Source organism: Hylobates moloch, unplaced genomic scaffold, assembly GCF_009828535.3.
Source record: "Hylobates moloch isolate HMO894 unplaced genomic scaffold, HMol_V3 SCAFFOLD_14, whole genome shotgun sequence".
Taxonomy (NCBI): Eukaryota; Metazoa; Chordata; class Mammalia; order Primates; family Hylobatidae; genus Hylobates; species Hylobates moloch.
Window position 1 is genome coordinate 4082991 of NW_026652289.1, and position 21371 is coordinate 4104361.

Genomic DNA, 21371 nt, shown 5'->3' on the forward strand with positions numbered 1-21371 from the left:
TAGTGTGTGGTGTGTAGTGTGTGTGGTGTGTAGTGTGTGTGGTGTGTAGTGTGTAGTGTGGTGTGTGTGTAGTGTGTAGTGTGTGTGTGCATGTGTGCTGTGTGCAACCGTGCAGACAGGGGCATCCCAGCCCTGGTCTGATTAGTGACCCCCGCGGAGCCTGAGCGCCCTAGGCAGGGGTCCTGGGGGTGGCTGAGCAGGTGCACTGGGGCTGACCTTGGGAGACATGGGTTGCAGCAGCTGGCATGGGCCTGGCACCTTCCTGCAGTGTCATCTTTGGTCCCATGGCAGCCTTGTGAGACGGGCTCCATGGCAATCCTCATCCAGGGTGAGGGCACCTGGGCCCTGGAGGCCAGGCAGCTGGCTCATGGTGGACTGGAGGTGACCCAGGAATACACTTCACCCAGCATGGGACCCTGGGGGCCTCGGGTGTTCCCAATCCACCCAGGAGCACTGCTTTTGTCCAGAAGGACAGGCTCAGGCTGAGCGTCCTGAAGCCACAGAGGTGGAGAACCTGCAGGTGCATGTGGGTGGCAGGTAGGGGGGCAGGGTGGGCGATGGGAGGAGGAAGGGGCCCATGGAGAGGCCGAGGGGACCCCACAGAGGCAGTGATGCATAGGTGTTGAGAGCTTGGCTCCCGAGCCAGCTGTGTGACCCCCTGACAAATCACTTTGCCTCTCTGGGCCTCAGGGCTCCCCTATGTAAAATGGGGCCCGCACAGCACCTAAGCGTGGCTGTGCTTGGGGCTACAGGGGCTCAGATCTGGGAAGCGCTGGGAAGAGCGCCCAGCACGCAGTCAGCACACGTGAGGTTGCCTGCTGTGCGCACTGTGGAAGCCAGCTGATCCTGACCCCCGACAATACGGGCCCTTCCCGTGGGAACGACCCCATCTACGAGGGTCAGGGCAGAAGTAGGGGAAGGGGTGGCAGAGCCCCTAGCTCAGGCCAAGGTGGCTCAGGGAAGCCCAGCCGTCATGCCCTCACTCAGCGCCTCCTGGGCTGGCACCTGCAGGGACGTGGAGGCAGCTCCGATCAGCAGGCCCAAGGACTGTGCCACCAGGGAGGTCATGGTGCCCAGCGCGGCAAACAGCACAAAGCGCACGGCGTCGGACGGCTGCGACGTCATCCAGTACACGATGCTGCAGTAGGCCACTGGGAACATGATCTGGAAACAAGGGCCCGTCAGCCACTTCCCACCACCGAGGGCCAACAGCAAAGCTCCCGGGCAGCCAGCCCTTCCCCGCAGCTCCCGCCAGAGCTCCCGAAGTCGGGCCACGTCACCCTGCATCCCTGGCAGGCCCTATTACTCAATATAAAGGGAGTACAGGAGAACTCTTGCCCCTGTTTCCAGTTCCAGCCCCTGGCTAACACACCTGAAAGGGCACGTCCGCCATGGTCTTGGCTAGGTAGTAGGCCTTCAGGCTGTACCAGTAGTTCAGGTGTTCCCGAAGAAAGACTCCCATCTCCAGGGGAACTAGGAGATAGAAAAGCAAAAAACAAGGGTCAGTGACCATGCACAGCGAGCCCATTTAACATCCCAACAGGCGACCTTGAGCTGAGCGGCTGGTAACCCAGCTCTGGCCTAGGGCACTGAGAGATTGAACAGAGGATGTGTTTTGCTAGCCTGAAAAATGCCACCCGTTTGTGTAACCTGAAGAGTCATCAAGTGGAGAATCAGGATGGGGAGCATGTCTGTGAATACAAAGCATCATCTTAGTGATGAATGCAAGGATTCGTGCCTGACCTTACTCTTCCTGAGTCTGCCTCTTCTGAAACTCGGCATGAACGTGTGCCTTCCTGTGAGCAAGGCTGCAAGCTGCTCCTGGAAATCAGGGGAAGCTCGGGGAGGAGGTACCTAGGGAGGAGCTGTTGATGCTGAAGTTCTGGAGAAGCAGCCGCTGTGTTCACTGTCAGCCCAAAGTGACCAAGGGCAGTCTCCTTGGGGACAAACTGGAATTGTGTGGAGATCATCTAAGAGAGCTTATCTGCTCCCGAAGTGGGCTGTGCAGAGCTATCTTAACAACTGAACTAGGCAATGCTTAAGTAGTAGAGTTGGGGGGCTCCTAATTAGTGAATCTTTGAGAAATCTCCCTCCCATCGGCCTTCCATCATGCTTCAAAGTCTTCCATTCGGGATTCATTCTTTTGGCTTTAGTATTGTACTTTCTTATCTAACAGCAAATACAATACAACTTGCATCTGTCAACAAAGAAGATGATATTTTTAAAAAACAAAAACATTGTGTTTAGAAAACTCATCTGTTGGTCAAGGCATGACTTCAGGCCCCCACGCTTGGGTAGGAATTGAAAATAAGGAAGAAGGGGTCTGCAGTCTGTCACTCACATGTCAGAACAGTGGGCATGAGGGCCGCGAACATGAGGAACAGCATGGAGAAGAAGAGGAAGCCGGAGTTGCTCAAGACCTTCTTGGCTTCGTTCCCGATCCCCAAGTACAGCAGGCCAATGAGGAGGCCGATCCCAATGTGCGAGGTGATGCGCAGGTGTGTCAGGACCTGGGGGCAGACCCACGTCTTACCCGGCGCATGCGCAAAGCCATCCTTGGCTCAGAGAACAACCCGGCTGTGGCCTTTGGAGGCATGCGACCCTGAACTCTGTGACAGCAGGTCTTAGACTTTATCCTGTCTTCTCCTCCAGAGAAACAAGCCAAACCCTAAAGCAACTCACATACACACACACACACTCAAACACACACATACATGCCTGCTCACACACATATATGCACACATGTCAGGCTTTTGTTGTGTTAAAACTGACATAATTACTATCCTTTGTAAAAGACTGAAAAATGGAGAACAAAGGAAGTCTACCCTCGGAAGAGAGGAAGGTAAAAACAATGGTGAGGGAAAAGTGGCTGTATCAGAGGCTCCAAGAACTCTGGTGTGGACTGCGGTGAGCCCCTCTGTCTTTCAAATTAGGTCCCAGAAGCCATGCGAGGCATTCAGCTGCTCCTAAGTAGGTGGCCAGATTGTCCACTTCCCTGGTGGAATTATGGTTCCCGCGTATTCACCACCTCCTTCCCTATAAGGAATTGTCCAGCCCCCCACCCCCAATCCTCATGATTCACAGTGCTTTCCTGAAGGAGAAATGGACTCGCCTACAGCCCTGGTTTCAGGCTCGGCCATGTGACTTGTTTAGGCCAATGGCATGTGAGTGCAAGTGATGATTTGCCACTTCCAACTGGAATTTTTAAGGGCTGTCATTTGGTTTCTCTCTTGCACTTTTCCTTTGACATGATGAAGAAAGCCATGTCCAGATAGGAGCTGTCCCAGGATGAGAAGACTTATGGGACAGAGCCATGATACAACCCACTGTTGCCACCCCTGACACAAGCAGGACACAAATATCGATGGAGGGAAACACGTACATTATGGGAGTGTTTGTTACTGCAGCGTTACAGTGAATGCTGACTATTGCAAATGGAAGAAAAGTAATTTGAAAGTTTGGTGATATGGTTTGGGTCTGTGTCCCCGCCCAAATCTCACGTCAAATTGTAATCCCCAATGTTGGAGATGGGGCCTGACTGGATCATGGGGGTGGACTTCTCCTTTGGTTCTGTGCTTGTGACAATGGGTGAGTTATTGTGAGATCTGGATGTTTAAAAGTGTGTAGTGCTCCATCCCGCTTTGCCTTCCACCATGATTGAAAGTTTCCTGAGGCCTCCCCGGCCATACTTCCTACACAGCCTGCAGAACAACGAGCCACTTAAACCTCTTTTCTTTATAAATTCCCCAGGCTCAGGCATTTCTTTCTTTCTTTCTCTTTTCCTTTCCTTTCCTTCCCTTCCCTTCCTTTCTCCCTTTCCCTTTCCCTTTTACTTCCTTTCTTTCCTTTCTTTCTTTCTTTTTCAGATGGGAGTCTCGCTCTGTCACCCAGGCTGGAGTGCAGTGGTGCAGTCTCGGCTCACTGCAACCTCCGCCCCCTGGGTTCAAGCAGTTCTCCTGCCTCAGCCTCCTGAGTAGCTGGGATTACAGGCATGCGCTACCAGGCCCGGCTAATTTTTGTATTTTTAGTAGAGATGGGGTTTCTCCACGTTGGCCAGGCTGGTCTGAACTCCTGGCCTCAAGTGATCTGCCTGCCTCGGCCTCCCAAAGTGCTGGGGTTACAGACATGAGTCACCATGCCTGGCCTCAGGAATTTCTTTATGGCAATGTGAGAATGAACGAACACATTCCGTCAGGACGAATCTGAGAAAATGAGCCACGGCTTCCCCAGCCACAGGAGAAGATGTGGGGCAGCCTTACCGAGTCTCTCATGATGCTCAGGAAGGTCCTCTTGAAGAGGATGCAGAACTGCGTGAGGCAGCTGGCAGAGAAGCTGTGGCAGCCTTCCATGGACGAGGAGTCCTGAGGACACACGCGAGAGCGGAGCGGGTGAAAGCCAGTCCGGAGCCGCGGCTCCTTCTTGCTCGGAAAGAGCTCTCATGCAGCAGTGCACAGTGCCACATGCAGCCTTCCCCTGGGGGCTTCGGGATTTGCATTACCTTTCGCAACCCCTTTAATCGTTTTGTCTGCTTTACCTCTTCAGAGGGCCGGTGCCAAAGAAAAGGGTTCACCTCGGCATCACCCCCGAGGTCTCTCTTGTGGTCGGAGTCACACATGCCCTCCCGAACCGCTCTCACCAGCCGACTGTTCTGATCACCGTACTCGCCGGATGCAACCTCCATGACTGCGGGAGACAGAGACGGGGGTCAGCCCAGGCTCCAGGAAGGACGCCCCAATCACCCAAATGCGAAAGTCATTATCCAAGTGGGAATGTTTTAAAGTGATTACATAGATGCTGCGTGGCGGTGCTAACGGCATGACGTCAAAATCATTTATCAACCAGCGTGTGGCTCTCAAATCCCCCAGCAAGGCCCTTTATCATGTCAGGAGACGGGAAACGCAAACACACACTGTGCTGTCAGTGGTCTGAGAAGTAATGAGCTCCTGCATCTACCGACTGCTCATCCAGCCGGTACTTACTGAATGCCTGCTCTGGGCCAGCCTCCAAGGTGGAGCTGGGGAGGGGAGCAGAACGAAGGACTCCTCCCTGAGGGACTCCTCCTTGAGGAGCTTGTGGTTTGGCAGGGTGTGATGAGAGCCGCAGCAGTTCTACAAGATGGCAGAGAAGGACGTGCCCATCGCCACACGAGTGGCTGGCACCCTGGGGACTTGGAGGTCCTGGGACCCTCGACTTGCACCTCTCAGATCCCAGTGAGAGTCTCCTGCACCGGCCCTCCCCCCTGCTCCTGCCTCCCAATCATCACCTCCCCACTCCACCCGCGGACTCGCTCCCCTAAGGTCTCCCTCCACCTCGACTTCCTCTGCAGCCTGCAACTCCTTCCACACTCCTGTGGCGACTGGCCTCCTTCCCTCTGCCTACCTCTGCTTTCTCCCAACCCCTCTGCCTACCTCTGCTTTCTCCCAACCCCTCTGCCTACCTCTGCTTTCTCCCAATCCCTCTGCCTACCTCTGCTTTCTCCCAATCCCTCTGCCTACCTCTGCTTTCTCCCAATCCCTCTGCCTACCTCTGCTTTCTCCCAACCCCTCTGCCTACCTCTGCTTTCTCCCAACCCCTCTGCCCTCTCCTGCCTCTGTGTCCTCCCTGTGCGATGCCTCGCCTCCCACTCCAGTAACGTTCTTGCTAAGGCCCAAAGCTCCCCAACGCTCTTGCCTTTTCCGCATTTCCCTCTGGCAGAGCCAGCTACCAGCTTCCTCCCAGTGGGTACGGGGGCCACCACACCTCCTAGATCAAGCCACAAACCAGGACACATTGGCCCCACCAGAAAGTCATCCTCAAGGGCTCCAAATGAGCCCACAGCACTGCCAGGCAATGTTTCCAGGCCCCTCTGGTCACCCACACCCTCAACGGTCAGCCACACTCCCCTCACCTCCCGCTGTCTGGTCGGACGACATTGAGGAAATGGAATCCCCAGAAGGGAACGCCCTCATCTCTCCAGGACCTCTCTGCATCCCCACGCACCGTGTTTCCTCTCCTTCCTGCCCGCCCTTCCCTCCAGGTTCTCACCTCCATGCAGGCTTCAGACCTCACCTCCCCTGCCCCACTCAGCAGCATCCGTTAGTGACCCGTTACTGATCTGTTACTCTTCCTTGTGAGCGAGCGCGAAACCAGAACCACAGCCCTCCTGGGGCTCCTGTCCCCCCTTAAACCACACTCCCTGCACCCCTCGCCCTCTCTCCTCTCCGTCACAGCCTACTCCTTGTGAGTGAGAGGCACTTCCATGAACAGTGTCTCATGGAACACAATTTGGGAAACAGTGTGGTAGAAAATACGGAGTCCTGGGAATTGCGTGAATCAAATATTTTAAAGAAAAATGACAGATTAAGGCTGATGGCTGGAAGGCAAAGGAGGAGGGAAGTCCACCTGGACTGTCACCATGCACGCTTATTTGAAAAAGCATCTTTGCAGAGGTAATTAGGACTTAGGGTGGGCCCTGAATCCAATGACTGCCGTCCTCAGGAGAGGAGGTGATTAGGACACGGAGACAGCAGAGAGGCAGAGACAGGCTGGCCAGATGATTTTACCTAGAGTCTAGAGGAAATGAAACCTAATTTTTTTGTTCTTTAGAAGTGTTATCACTGGATGACACTTGAGCCATTTGTGGTAGTCAAGTGGTTTCTGAGTTGGGGGCGTCGGCTAAAAGTGAAACCCACAGAGGAGGAAAATCCCCTTCCTGTCCCCCCCGAGCTGCTCAGGACTCCGCTTACCAAAATCTGCTGGGTTGTGGTAGGTTGGGCAGTTCAGACCCAAATCCCTCAAATATGGCACAAGATTGCAGACTTTTCCCCGGTACACACATTGTCCTTGACTCAGGACATAAAGCTGGAAAAAAGGAAGGAGAAAAAGGGGTCAAGCCCTGCCTTCCTTGGAAGGCAACCGGAGCCCTCAATCAATCAATCAACCAATCAATCAACCAATCAATCAGTCAGCCCAGCGATCAGCCACTTCCTCTCCTGAGAGCTTTACATCACCCCCAAAGGCCCTATTAACATCTGAAGGGAAAGCCATGATAAGCCAGGGAAGAATATTGCACAGCCAGGATGATTTGATTATATTGCTTGCTGTTTATTTTTCATGCTAACCCCCTGCTCAGAAAAAATTTTGGAGCTATACACATTTTATCCCTTTGTGACTATTTTTGCTTAGACTAATACCAAAACCTAAGTTTTTTTGTTTGTTCACCTTTTTTTTTTTTTTTGATACAGGGTCTTGCTCTGTTGCCCAGGCTGGAGTGCAGTGGCACGATCTTGGCCCAGTGCAACCTCCACCTCCTGGGCTCAGGTGATCCTCCCACATCAGCCCCCCCAGTAGCTGGGACTATAGGAGTGTGCCACCACACCCGGATAATTTTTGTATTTTTTTTTCTTTTGTAGAGACACGGTTTTACCATGTTGCTCAGGCTGTTCTTCAACTCCTGAGCTTAAGTGATCTGCCCACCTCAGCCTCCCAAAGTGCTGGGATTATAGGGGAGAGCCACCGTGCCTGGCCAAAACCTAAGATTTATAAACCAAATGATACTGTGCAAATGCTGTAACCTGTTATTAATTCTGGAAAACAAGTGTCCCCCCTCCCCCATTTTAACAAGGGAGGTGATGAAATTCTACAATGCTGGTGACACCCAGGATCCCACGACTGACCACCAGGACAGAGAGAGGACTCTGCTCACCAGCTTCCACTCCCCAGCCCCCTTCGCTGCATGTGGTTCCACAAGTCTCACAAAACCTGGCACTTAAACGCTCTCAAAAAATGAAGACACCCCACGAGCTAACAGAAGGCAGTGAGAACCCAGGGTCTGGTGTCATGAAGACACCCCACGAGCTAACAGAAGGCTGTGAGTACCCAGGGTTTGGTGTCATTCAGGCTGACCTGAGTGCAGCGGTGATCTGGCGGGGAGGGCCCGGGGCCCGCGTACCTGGTCGAACAGCTCGAAGAGTTTGGCGCTGGGCTGGTGGATGGTGCAAATGATGGAGCGACCCCCTTGAGCGAGCCCTTTCATCAGCGAGACCACCTGGAAGCAGGAGGCGCTGTCCAGGCCGCTGCAAGTCAAGGGGCACCGTGAGATGCCTGTGAGCGGCAGGAACTAGACACTGCCCCAGGTTCCGGGGGTCCAGGGAGTTCCTGTCCCAGAGGGCTTGGCATCAGGGGCTGCAGCTGCAGCTGCCCCGTCCCAGGCCGGGCTCTGCTCTTGCTGTTTGTTTTGCTGCTCAGTGGTGGGGCATACAGCAGGGCTTTGCATGTTGCATTTTATTCCTGGTAAGAATGGAGGGACCCCAGCGAGCCTTGCTGCCAGAGTCCAGGACTGGCGGGGGGTCCCCACTCATCTGGGCGAGGGGGTACTTCACAACTGTCCAGGCAGGACAGAGGTGGGGGGGTCCCCACTCATCTGGGCGGGGGGTACTTCACAACTGTCCAGGCAGGCAGCTGTGCCTCAGGTGGTCTAGTGCTCCACAGTCACCACCCCCACTCCCCACCTCCCCACCTCCCATCTATGGGGCTGGCGATGAGGGCGTCACCCCATAGAAGGTGGCCTTGCACAGCCCAGGTGGACTTTACTCCAGCAGGTGTTTCACTGTCCAGCAGGGTCCTGGGGGGACCTCTCTTCTCCTTTCCTAGCCCTTCAGATCTACTCCTGCTCCCATCCCCTCAACTCTGAAGTGACAGGCCCAGGGGACAGTGTGTGTGTTGGGCAGTCCCCCGGAGCCCACCCATCTCAGGGCTTTCAGCCTGCAAGATGCTATTCAAGGGTTCATTGTGGTCTCTTTTCCTGAAGTATCTTATAGACACTGTGGGCTGGTACTGTGCAGGCCCAGGAGAAGAAAACAGGTGAGCCCCGCCATCCCACCCCCCAGAAGGCCGCTGTCACAGTGCTGTCAAATCTAGCTGGACTTTGGAGAGGTGAGTGAGTGGCAGAAATGAGACAATGTAAAGTCTGGCTGAAGTCATTTCAGGAGCAGCCTGGTTCCTGGCCACCCATCCTGCCTGGGACAACTGAACAGGACACATGCAGGAGTCAGGCAAGTTCAACCTGCGGCTGGGGGCACCGGAGCCAGGACTCCGGAGTAGTGATTCCGCAGGGAGCCGTGAACATAAAGGGCATCACCCAGGAGAAGGGTCAGAGCGCCCATGGGTATAGACAGCTGGGGAGCAACTGAGGCAGGATTCTGTCCTGCAGGCATCTCTGAGCCTCTGATGTGCTAAACTGCAGGGCGTTCCCAGAACACACCTGAAGACACCCCGTTTCCCAGGGCATCCCATGACCTTGGCCTTCAGAGTGGCTGAGCCATGGGGAACTTGGTGTCATGGAAGAGATACGCATCGTGAAAGGACGTTTTCCCCCAAAGCCATACCCCCAGGGTCAACACATGCCTTGCAGGCCTGAGCACAGAGTGAGTGAGAGAGGGGGCGTAAGTCAGCTCTTCTGCCCAGTGGTCCCAGCTGGAAGGAGGAACCGCTGGGTGAGCTCACCTCACCGCCTCTGAGGCTACATCAGGATGTCAGGGTCACCTGGAAGAACTGCTGAATACGGGGGGTTCTTCCTGCCCCTGGACACCAGCCCAGATGCTCCTGCCTTACCTGGTGGGCTCATCGAAGAACATGACTGGAGGGTTGTTCACCAGCTCCAGCGCGATGGCCAAGCGCTTGCGCTGACCACCTGACAGGCTCCCGGTCCGCGTGTTGGCGCAAGACAGCAAGCCCAGCGCTGTCAGTATCTCCTTGACCTGGCGGCAACAGAACGAGAGACATTGGGAGCTGCCCGTCAAAGCTCACCACCTCCCATGGCCCACGCAGGAAGACCTGCCGGCCGCCCTCAGCCTGCCGGACACACTGTGCCTGGTCCACATGGAGGCCACGCAAGTCGAGCCCACTCCAGGCTGCCCGGTGCCAAGTGGGGCAGGTGCCATTTCCACGTCAGCAGTCCTGATGAGGGACAGCGACTGCCCGGAGACTCTGCAACAGTGCTAGGGTCAGACACAAGGGCCTGCACCCCCATCAGTCATGTGGCCTCTGGCAGGTGCCCGGGGCACGTTCCTCGCTGCTAAGCCTAGCCCAGTGCCCAGAATGGTGAAGGTGTCCAGTCAATACTTGATGAATGGACACATGAGAGGATGCACAATTTCTGGTGGTTTCTGCCCAGAACGAAGGGGAGGGTCGCTGTGATGGTTACTTGAAAGAGTGGATGCAGAGTGCACGGAGCAGCATGGAGTCCCTGGGGGCTGTTCCCAGCACTCTTGTCATCACTGAGGTGGGCATTAAGGGCAAGAACACAGTCACACACGCCAGGGCTCTCGGGGAGGGGGACAGAGTCACTTTTGTTCTTGTAAATAGGTTTGACTTGAAAGCAAGGTCTCTGAGGTGCCAGGAAGGCAACGAAACAGATCTGCAGTGCCCCTCAAAGCAGTTACGACCCATGGTAGCCACACCACGGCACAGGCTCTGGGAAGCAGGCTGCATGCCAAGATACAAGCAGGGCACTGTGCACGGAGCCCTCCCTGCCTGCTCCGGATTATTGATCCTGTATCGACTCAGGGCACACGAAGGTCAGCAGATTTCTGTGCCGGCTTGGTACTGCTTTCAGCCCCAGCATCGTCTCAGAAGCAGGCCCTGGATCAGCCACTGCCATACCTGCCTCCCTACCCTGGGGACAGCCCACCTGGAGCTCCCTCCAGCATTCACCCAGCTATTGTCCCCACCCTGCCAGGGCAGCCCCTGTGGTGGCCGGCCCCTGGGAGCCACAGCAAGCAGACCCTACTCCAGCGGCTCCTCCAGGGAGATGAAGTCATCCGAAGGGAGGAAGAACTCACAAGGAAGAAAATTTCCACTCTGAGCTTCTGAATTATTTATGCACGGTCAGTACAAAGTGCAGCCTTGGTGACACAAAGAACCGGGGCACGGCTGCTGGACAGGCTGGGGCAGGTGGCAGTACAGGGTCAGCCGACCTGGGCTCCAGCCCTGTCCTGAACCTCCTTGCTGTTGCCCTCACCCCAGCCCTGGTGCCTCCGCTGGATGCCTGGCTCTGAGGGCCACCAACCCAGAAACAGCTTCTGGAAGGCTGTCTGGAAAAGGCTGGTGGGTGGGGAGCGTGCAAGGTGGGCAGGGCCCTCTTCCCAGCCACATCGACTGCTGGTCTTCCCAGGACGAGGCCTCCAGATCTTCTGGAACCACTGGGCAACGCTCTCGGCCGATTGAGTGGCTCTGGTGCTTCCAGGCTCACTGTGGGGGCCCCACACATGTGGCACATCCTCTTCTCTCCCTCCACCCTCACGGAGGGGATGCTGGAAGCAGAGGCTGCTGTGGGTGCCTTTCCCTCTGCACCCCTGCCCATGAGCTGGGCCCACCCCACTTTCTCCAGTGTCCGCTCAGGAGTGATGCCACCCAGATGGGTTCTGTTTTAAAGACTAGTCAGAAAGAACAATGATCTCAGTTATTTATACATTTTTCCTAAACAAACAAACAAAAAAACTGCAAGGCCGTTTGTAGCTCCAGCCCCCCTGGGGCTTCCTGGCGGGCGCTCCAGGGAGGGTCTCAGCAGCCCAGGCTCTGCCCCTGGAGACCTCACTCCTGAGGAAGTGGCCTTGCTGGAGGGCTCTGGAGGGCTGAGGCTGCTTTGCTGGGAATCAAGGAAGGCCGTGAACAACACAGCAAAATTCCACGATCTTCTAGAACATTCCATTCCATTGTGTTTCCACGAGACAGAGAGAGAACTTTGACCTAGGTGCACATCAGGTGTTGGAGGGAAGTGAGTGAAGGCATGAAGTTGCTGCCATGTTCCCCTGAAGCAATCCTGATGGTGGGCCCGATGGGGAGGCATGCACCTGTGCCATGCCTGAGGAACAGCTGGGTCTGCTGGTGAGAAGCATGTGCAGGACGCAGTGTGGCCTCCAGGTCCTGTGGGGAGGGCTCTCTGCATTGCTCAATCCAGCCGAAGAGGAATCTGAGGATGGCGCCAGGGGCTCACTCCTCAGGGATGATTCAGCCACATGAGCTGATATTTTTGCCCTTGTAAACCCAGTTGAAAACAGCTGGAGGCTCTCATCTGGGCTGTGTCTTAGGCAGGGCCCAGGCACCACGAGGACACACACCTATGGGTGCCATCCGCCTTCGGGCCCCGTGTAGCTACTCCTGGGAGGCGCCTCCATTCTCCACCGAGATGCCGGCTTGTTCTGGGTCTTCCGGCTCTGGCAGGCCAAGGGCCTGGCTTGCTGTGACCTCAGCACGGAGCCTGCTGACCGGCACTCACTGTGCACCCAGCCCTCAGGGAGAGCGACTTTCACCAGCTACACTGGAAAAGGCTGGTGACTGTCGCCTTATGCTGCAGGGAAGCAATCCCACAGCCCCTCCCATATGGATCACATGGGCTCCATCGAGCTCAGAGACCTTAAAGAATCCATCCAGTTCGGGGTGCACTGCCCCAAAAGGCAGGTGGGGCCTGGCTTCCTGTCCCCACGTTACAGGCGAAGCTCGGCTCAGGGCACAGCAGGCAGTGGCCCAAGGCCATCCAGTGGATTCCAGGAGGCTAGGGTGGAGGGCTCCCCCGTGTGCTCAGCTCCACTTCACCCCACGGCCTCTCCGTGTTAGCAAGTCTCTCCGCCCTCCGCCTCCTGCGTCTGCTCCCCCCACCTCCGGTGATCCCTGAGACCCTCTCCATCGTCTGCTCTGTCCTTGGGCCTTTGGTTTGGGTCAGAGAGACAGAATTCCCTCTCTCCAGCGCCTCCCCCTCCAGAGCTCTCAGCTCCTCCTCCACACCGAGCATCAGTGACCACTTCCACCGTCTCTCCTTAGAGCCCCTACAGCCGCCCCTCAGCTTGCAGGCCAGCGTCTGGAGGGGTCTTTGGGACCTCGATGGAGGGCTATCCGAGACAAAGAGATTGGATTGTGCTTCCAACACCCCATGAAAGCAGGGAGGCTGGGGAATGGGAAGGAGGGCCCTGAAAGGCGGATCCAGGGGCACTGCAGTCCTCCAGGCTTCGGGAGGAGCAGCTTCTTGAAGGTGGAAAAGCCTCTGCTTCGTGGGGGCCCTGCACACTCTTGCCAGCCTCTCCTCTTGTCCTGTAGCTGATGGCAAGGAGGGCCCAGGACTGGGGGGTGGAAAAGCTGACCTCAGACAGGGAGAACGGAGGTCGCCTTGGCTCAAGCCCAGGGCCCCGTTCTGTTGATTTGGGTTCATCTCTCATGGGAGACTTTGCCGAGACTCAGCTCTGACACCTGCTTTTCTCCGTGTTCTTCTGTGTGCCTGGAACTGAGACTCTCGTTTGTTACATTCACTGCCGTAACGAAGTTTCCACATCAGAAATTCCCGCCTCAATTCTGGAGGCCGAAGTCTGAGATTGAGGGCAGCGGGGCTGGTTCCTGAGGCCCCTCTCCTGGGCTGGCAGATGCCGCCTCCTCCCTGTGTCCTCACAGGGCCGTCCCTCGGTGTGTGTCTGGGTCCTCCTCTCCTCTTCTAACAGGGACACAGTCAGACTGGACTAAGGCCCACCCATATGACCCCATTTTAACTTCATTACCTCTGTAAAGACCCGATCTTCAAATACAGCCCATTCTGGGTTTCTGCGGCCTAGGCTTTAACATATCATCTTTTGGGGGGAATTCAGGCCGTAGCACTCATCTCCCATAACTTGGTATAAGTAACATTCTCGGGCTTGGGAGGTGGTGTGTGTGTGTGTGGCGGGGGGTGTGTCTACGTTACATTGTTTAGAAAACACTATCCAGAGGGGGCTCTCGCCTTTCAGCCTAGACAATAAACTCATAAGGCTGGGTCTTCTCCCCCATGAAGGGCCAGGAACACATGTGATTTCCACATTTTCTCTCTTTTGGGTTCCATTCATCCATTTTCTTTTCAATCTCAGAATAAAAGAATTCCACACAGAACATTTTCTGTAGCAACAAAGAATTGTTTTCCTTCTCTCAGACATTAGGCTCTTTCCACCTGCACCGGGCATTTCACCCCCCAGCCCTGGTGACATGGGCTGAGTCCTGAGTTTCAAAGGCACAGCTGCTGGGGGAGGAGGAGCATTAAGGTTGTCCAACTCTTTTTTTCCATACCAAAGTGGTTTATATTTACTTAATATTAGCTATTACAGATGACCGGAGAGGGGAAAATGCCGGGAACAGAATTGCTATGACCGTTCCTCAGCATGTTTGACTCTGTCCCATCAATCACTCCATTTTATACCAGAACACAAAGGGCCATGTCTAGCTATTGGCACTAACCCGGCAAACCCCACTCTCAGCCGCCGCCAGACTGTGGTCCTTTAAGGGTGTTGGGAGAGAAAGATAATCTTATAGAAGGGAGGTTTCCCCAAATTCCATCTCACACTGAAAATTCCACCAGCATTAGCTGCAGTGGAGGGGAGGACAGTGGGTTTCCCGTGGAGGGTGTGTGAGTCCAGGCTGGTGGCCTCCTTCCTCTGTGTGGCTTTCTGCTGCTCCCCCTGGCTCTGCCCACCTGCATCTGACCCTGCTCCCTGGGTTTAGGAAGCCAAAAAAAAAAAAATGGCTAAAGGAATTAGAAAGTCTTCATCATCCTGGAAAGGTATTTATTTTCTTTTTTAAGAGGCTGGTTAATAACATGTAAGAACTAAATTTCTTCTTGCAAGTGTAGGTGGGTGGAGGGTGGTTATTTTTAAACGAATGACTAACCATCCTCATTGTTATTGTCTTATAAGAAATTTAATATCGATCATATTAAACACTAAAAGGGGCAGCACTCTTGGTCTAACCCTGAACCTGGCATCTTCTGGTCTCATGAGTGCCAAGTCTGTTGTCCCTCACGTTACATTCTGACTCCTGAATCTGAGAATCAAAGCCATGAGCGTGTGCACCAGATCTGCCTTTCTTGGCCTCTGGGTGCCGCAGGCCACAGCACTCCCTGAAATGTCACCTGTCCCACACATGGAAGGCAAAGCAAAAACACATCAACAGACAAAAGCCAGTGCCAAAGTGCTCCGGCAGGTACACCTTCCATATGCACTTCATGCACTTTCTGGACCACTTGTGGGCCCCGAACAACCCACTTACCATCTCCCTTCTGCCTTCATCCTTCTCCTGAAGCTTCAGATGTGCCGACACCTGCAGGGGACAAGGACAACAGTGTGGAAGCAGAACAGACGGCCGTTGGCAGTGTGAGCCTCATGCCCGCACTGCAGGCCAGGGTGCAGCTAGCCAAGATGCAGCTAGCCACGGTGCCACTAGCCACGGTGCAGCTACCCACAGTGCAGCTAGCCACAGTGCCGCTAGCCACGGTGCAGCTACCCACAGTGCAGCTAGGCATAATGCCGCTAGCCACCGTGCAGCCAGCTGATCACCATGGAAAACCCAAGGTGTTCTTGGCTTCTGATGGCCCCTGCTTTAACAATGGTAAGATCGCAGAAGAGCAGTCCATGTGCGATGCTTCCTGCTATCTCAGTTGAATTGTCTGCTGTACCCAAGAGAGAAATCAGATGTGGGCCATTTAGAGGTAAGAAAGCCCCAGGCATCAGGGGCTTGGTGACCAGCCTGGGCGGAACCAGTGGTGCGAGTTAGGAATTCCACAAACCACCTGTTAAACTGCTGAGGCTTGAACTTATCCACAGGGAGAGTCTTTACAGCACAGGAATTTACGAGGGCGACACACCAGGATGCCGCGTTTTGTTGTGGTGTTTTTTGAGATCCCATTTGCTAACACAGCACTGGGCTCCTGGCCCTGCTTGGGAAAACCCAGAGTAGATCACCATGCGCAGGACGGGCCTTGCTTCCACCCTCCTGCCTCCTGTGGCCTCGGGCAAACATGCAGCTCCATTTCCTCACCGGCACAACGGTGAGGTTAAGCTCTGTCCACCTCATTAGCTAGAGAAGTTGCTCTGAGGATCAGAGGAGAGGGTGAGATGCAGGGTGGTGGCGGGGAGGGGGGCGGGGTGTGGGGCAAAGAGGTCTCAGGCCCCAGAGTTGGACAGGGTCAGGCCCACGCTCCTGCCATGTGACACTGCCTGCCATTTCTCAGTCTGCCTGGCTGCAAGGGTGAAAAGCTTAAAAATGCATAACTGTGTCTGATGTGGGATCGGGACTCCGCAATGGGCAGCCAGTATCTCCTCCGTGTGAGACAGGACCTTGAGTGGTAACACATACCATAGCCTCAAAGTATTTCTCCACGTCCTCATGAAATTCTCAGAATCAAAATCGAGCTGAATTTGATTGTGAAAATAGATCATTTCACAGCAGGTTCGGTGGCAAGGTTGGGAAAGGACAGCAGGAGTCCCTAGTGGCATCTGTGGAGAATGTAGCCATTGAGCTGGGGTCCCAATGAAGGGTCTCGAGCATGTGGCCATGGGGTTCACTCAAGAACTCACTGAGAAGCCAAACTCGGGCTACCCAAGACGCAGGAGCTGTTCAGGAATAAAGAGGGTGTGCATGGAGCTTGCACTTATGGCATATATGGAACAGTGAACATTAGGGTCAAGAAAAACTTCACGGCTGCTTTGCAGCATCTGTTTGCCAACTCCTCAGAGGTCCTCTGTGCCCCATCTGAACATCCATTTGGAGGCCAGATCAGCAGTCAGGGCTCCATGGGGCATACACCGCCCAGGGAGGCTGAGCCCAGGGGAATGGTGTCTGCTTACCCACAGAACACACAGGACCAGGGAACACGAATGGGAACAGCCCCACAGGTTCCTCTGTTTCTGTTTCCCCACAAAGAAGTTTAGGGAGCAGATCATGTGTCAGTAAACGTAACCTGCTTTTCTTTGCTGAGCTGAGAACCCCTTGGCATTCCCCTTCACATGACACTCTCAGACACCATTGGGAAGAAGCTTTGCCCAATCCAAGTCAGGGTCTCTCCAGGTGGAAAACCAAGGCGAACCCCCATCTACTGACCAAAGCACAGAGCAGACCAAGCTGAGGATGTCCCCTAGGGTGTCAGGAGAGACATGAAGCCTGGGACTCTTCTTTTGCAGCGAACAAGGAGGAAGCAGAAATAGAAACAGTCCCCCACATAAAGCCGGCCATGACTGGCAACTGGAGCTGCACACTGATTTTCAATCTCCTCTTAATGGGAGGATTCTTGTGGCTGCCTCTGCTCACAGTTAGGCCCATGTGGTTTCAGTCACCATGTGCTGGGCCTTAAAAAAAAAAAAATGGCCCCTGCTGGGCGCGGTGGTTCACACCTGTAATCCCAGCACTTTGGGAGGCTGAGGTGGGCAGATCACGAGGTCAGGAGTTCAAGACCAGCCTGAACAACATAGTGAAACCCCATCTCTACTAAAAATACACAAATCAGCCGGGCATGGTGGTGGGCGCCTGTAGTCCCAGCTACTTGGGAGGCTGAGGCAGAAGAATCGCTTGAACCTGGGAGGCGGAGGTTGCAGTGAGCTGAGATCGTGCCACTGCATTCCAGCCTGAGTGACGGAGCGAGACTCTGTCAAACAAACAAAAAAACAGGCCCTGGAAACCCAGAGCCATGGCACTTGGCTGGGTCATGGTCTGTCCAAGGAGCACAACCAGCTATTCCAGAAACCCAGGCAGAGGATACCCCCTGGACCCTTCTGTGGCCCCAAGAGAGGAAGATATTTTTAAACTTCCGCAAATACCGGACTTATCCACAGAGGACATAAGTGAAGACACTGTGGGGAAGCTTACTAGGAGTGAAAAGAAACAGTGACCAAGTTGAATTGATTAGGCACCAACTGTATGCCAGAATTCTACCCCACCTTCCCTGTATTTTCCCTTTCAATATTTACACCAAGCCCGTAAGGTCTTGCAGATGAGGACATTGAGGCTGTGAGGATAAAGCAGGTGCACATCAAGGAAGCCGAGCTGGCAGTTAAAGGTGCGCCTTTGGAGGCAGACAGCTCTGGCCACGTGTGGCCATCAGCAGCCGTGTGACCCTGGGCTCCTGGCTTAATTGGGGGAAGCCCCATTTCCCACCCACTTTCTTAGGATGACCTATCTGGTGTGTGTAGAGCTATGTGCTTGGGGCCTGGGACCCAGGAGATGCTCGGCCACTGCTGGTTTCATTTTCCCACCTGGGAGGCAGGTGAGTCAGAGGAATAGACCCTTGGTATCCTGACCAAGGCACCAGGTGAGTGGGTGCTTGGGCCAAAGACACGGAATGACTCCAGGATGGCCGACAAGAAGGAGAATCCCAAGCACTGGCCTGCAGGGGAAATAGGATGGTGGCTGCCCTGGAGAGGATCACCCAGGCCAGCCAGGTTAATAACCTTCTCAGAAACTTGACCCCAACCCTGCCAAACAAGGTCCATTAAACTCACAGTCTTGAGGGGGTTTGGGATGATGCTGCCTGTCCCAACAGCAAGTCTGGTGTTAGAACTCCGCTGACCCTGTGCAGACTGCATGGCAGAGCCCTTGGGTCCCTTGCAGATGGGCATTCAGCCAGTGCTGTGTCTAATGGGGCTGGGGACAGGTGGCAGGGGTGGGGCGGGGCGGGGCGGAGCTCACCATCATGGCCTCCTGCACAGTGAGGTGCGGCAGCAGCATGTCGTCCTGCATGATGTAGCAGGACACCTTCCGGAAGCAGCGCAGGTCCCGGGGCAGGCCGTTGATGAGGACGGCCCCCTTCATGCCCGTCTCCCTGCAGAGCCAAGGACAGGAGAAGCCGTCAGCCGGGCTCCTGCTCCTCCTCCGCCTCGCGGGGCAGGAGAGGGGAGCCAGAGAGGGGGGCTTGCCTCCCAGCATCTTCCCAGCTGGACCACTGGCCACAGGGACCCTGAGGGGCAGAAAGGGACCAGACCTCGCTAGTACTGCAGCAATCAGGAGGAAGAAATTCCACAGAGAAAGCGCCCGGTGGGAAGAGGAAACCTCACACAGGCCTCCGTGGGATGGCGTGTTTATACTAAGGGTAACGGCAGCACTTTCTTGACCTACCAAACAAAGATACGCAGGGATGGTCCTATATGCAGCCGTGAGGTCGGGATGCACAGCCCCTGGATTTGTGGGGGTCTGTAACATTGTCTTCTGAACGATTCTGTGTGTAGCTCAGGCTGCATCCAACTGCCCAAAGGCCAGACCTCTGCAGACTTCAGGCCTGGGAAGGAGCACCAGCAGAGAGGGGCCTGGGGCCTGGACTGGCTCTGCTGAGTGGATGGCCCTTCTCTACCAGGGAGAATTCTCTCTGTTGAGCAGGCTGAGAGCCTCCTACGTGCTCATGTGAGGTGCATCAGGCACACTCATTCACTGGCTGGTTCATCAGCTCACTGCAGACCTACTGTGCGCCTCTGCCGCCTGCCGTTCTGGGAGCATCAGTGCAGCCTGGGAACTGGTGCGTGCCACAGGCAGTCTACACGCTATGCTTCTAAGGATCCAGTCTTTCTAGCCCTATCTCCTAGATGTTATGGAGAATAAAACAGGCGAATCTATGGAGACTAATGAAAGCATGTCCAGCTTCCAACTTTACTCAGCTTGTTACTATGACTGTGGGCCTGCGGCCAGGTCCCTCCTCTCCTCCAGGCACAGGCTGGACTCAACTGGCTTCCCCTGGATCCCCAGGTCTGAAGGCCCCATCCTGAGTGGCCTGCGCCAAGCACCCATACAGGTTGCCAGGAGCTGTGGGTGTATTGATGATCTGAGAAACAGCCACCCCTGCAAGAATACTCCACTCCCCTCTGGCCCTGCATCACCCTGAGAATTCAACTTTAACCTTTAGATGTGACTGTCACAGGCAGGAATTTGCCATAAGTGAGGTTTTTTCAAATCCCAATTTTCTGGCATTAAGGTGTAATTCAGAAGCTCTAAGGAAAAGGGTGATATTTGCCATTTTTTCAGTAAATGAAATTATTACTATTATTACTATTTGCCAAAGTTAGTAAAGAAAACCAATCAGACATGAAAATAACTGACTTTAACAGAACATTTTCTAAACGCTTCTAAAGATTCTAAGTTTTCTAATCATTCCCACATGGATGACATTGGACACAATGGTCGCCAAACTTGTTTTTTTTGTTGTTGTTGTTGTTGTTTGTGTGTTTTTGAGATGGAGTCTCGCTCTTGTCACCCAGGCTAGAGTGCAGTGGCACGATCTCGGCTCACTGCAACCTCTGCCTCCTGGGTTCAAGTGATTCTCCTGCCTCAGCCTCCTAAGTAGCTGGGATTATAGGCACTTGCCACCATGCCCAGCTAATTTTTTCTGTATTTTTAGTAGAGACAGGGTTTCATCATGTTGGCCAGGCTGGTCTTGAACTCATGACCTCAGGTAATCTGCCTACCTCGGCCTCCCAAAGTGCTGCAATTACAGGTGCAAGCCACTGCACCCAGCTCAAACTTCTAAACAACTAAGACTGTCACAAGCCCCAGCCAAACAGTTCTCATTCTCTTCCGAAAATGCCTTGTCTCTCTTCAACTTGCATTCACTCCTGTTCTCTCCAAGTTCTCTGGCCATCTGTCTCCCTGAACTTGACCTTCCTACCTCCTCCTGTCCCTTTAGCCAGGCTGAGCTCATCCAGGGTGCTGCTGTGGCCACTGTGCCCAGGGACCCCTCTCTGAGCATGGCTCTCCACCCATCACATGGCCCTTGGCAAGTGCAGCCTCTCAATGTCACTCTCTCCCCTGGACCCAGTTCCCTTCACAGATTCCAGAGCTTCCTGATCCCACCTTGTGCTCTGCTGAAGCCTATATATACAGAGCATTAAGAAGCTACTGCTGTAGACCACAGCCTTCTCCAGGTGACGGGGCTGATGGAAGGAGCTCCACTGTTGCCATTGCTGGCCTGACACCCAGGTGAGAACTTTGCGCCCTAGGCAGGGCTGCTCACCTGTATCCAGCCAGGATGTTCATCAGTGTGGACTTCCCGGCCCCGGAAGGACCCATAATGGCCACCAGCTCACCACTACTGAACTTCCCGGAAATTCCTTTCAGAAGGGTCTTGTATCCTGCAAAAAGCAGATCATATTCATATTCGTTTCATTTTGTTTTATCTCTATGCAGTAAATATGCAAATGTTCAAGTACACATGACCAAGGCCAAAGGCAACCTTTGACATGCATCATAGAAAAGGCTGCATTCCAGGGAAGAACATGAACTTCGTGTCTTTTGAATTCCCTGGTCTACGTCTTCAACTGCATTTCACGGGTTATAATAATGATAATAATTACCAGCATGTGTGTAATGCTTTAGAGCTTACAAAGCACTTTCCCACTCATTGTCTAGTCTATGGGGAATCCACCATTTCCATCTCAGAGTGAGGAAGCGATGTCCAGTGGGCCCAGGTGACCTGCCCAGGCCCTCAGCCAGCGTGGGCAGAACCCAGCTCTGAGCTGCAGCACTACCAGCTTGCTCCTGCCCCAATATGCTATGCATGTGTCTGTATTAATTAATAATTCACTTACTGCATCTACAAATTATTTATGCTTTATATATTTATGTAAGTA

General features: G+C 54.3%; 1 protein-coding gene across 7 annotated transcripts in view; it reads right to left on the reverse strand.

The window, feature by feature from the left end:
- ABCG1 (ATP binding cassette subfamily G member 1) overlaps window positions 1-21371 on the reverse strand; it is a 72463-nt gene that overhangs the window by 3719 nt on the left and 47373 nt on the right. For 5 of the 7 annotated variants that reach the window (XM_032174109.2, XM_032174108.2, XM_058427233.1 and 2 more), the window contains 11 exons: window positions 20756-20873; window positions 18448-18580; window positions 15037-15087; window positions 9592-9737; window positions 7931-8054; window positions 6726-6840; window positions 4499-4683; window positions 4260-4361; window positions 2342-2510; window positions 1373-1473; window positions 1006-1164 (listed from right to left, as the gene is read on the reverse strand). In XM_032174109.2, coding sequence (XP_032030000.1) covers window positions 1006-1164; window positions 1373-1473; window positions 2342-2510; window positions 4260-4361; window positions 4499-4683; window positions 6726-6840; window positions 7931-8054; window positions 9592-9737; window positions 15037-15087; window positions 18448-18580; window positions 20756-20873 — 1403 coding nt within the window. The remainder of the gene's footprint in view (window positions 1-1005; window positions 1165-1372; window positions 1474-2341; window positions 2511-4259; window positions 4362-4498; window positions 4684-6725; window positions 6841-7930; window positions 8055-9591; window positions 9738-15036; window positions 15088-18447; window positions 18581-20755; window positions 20874-21371) is intronic. The other 2 variants (XM_032174111.2, XM_032174110.2) reach the window with 1 other exon arrangement.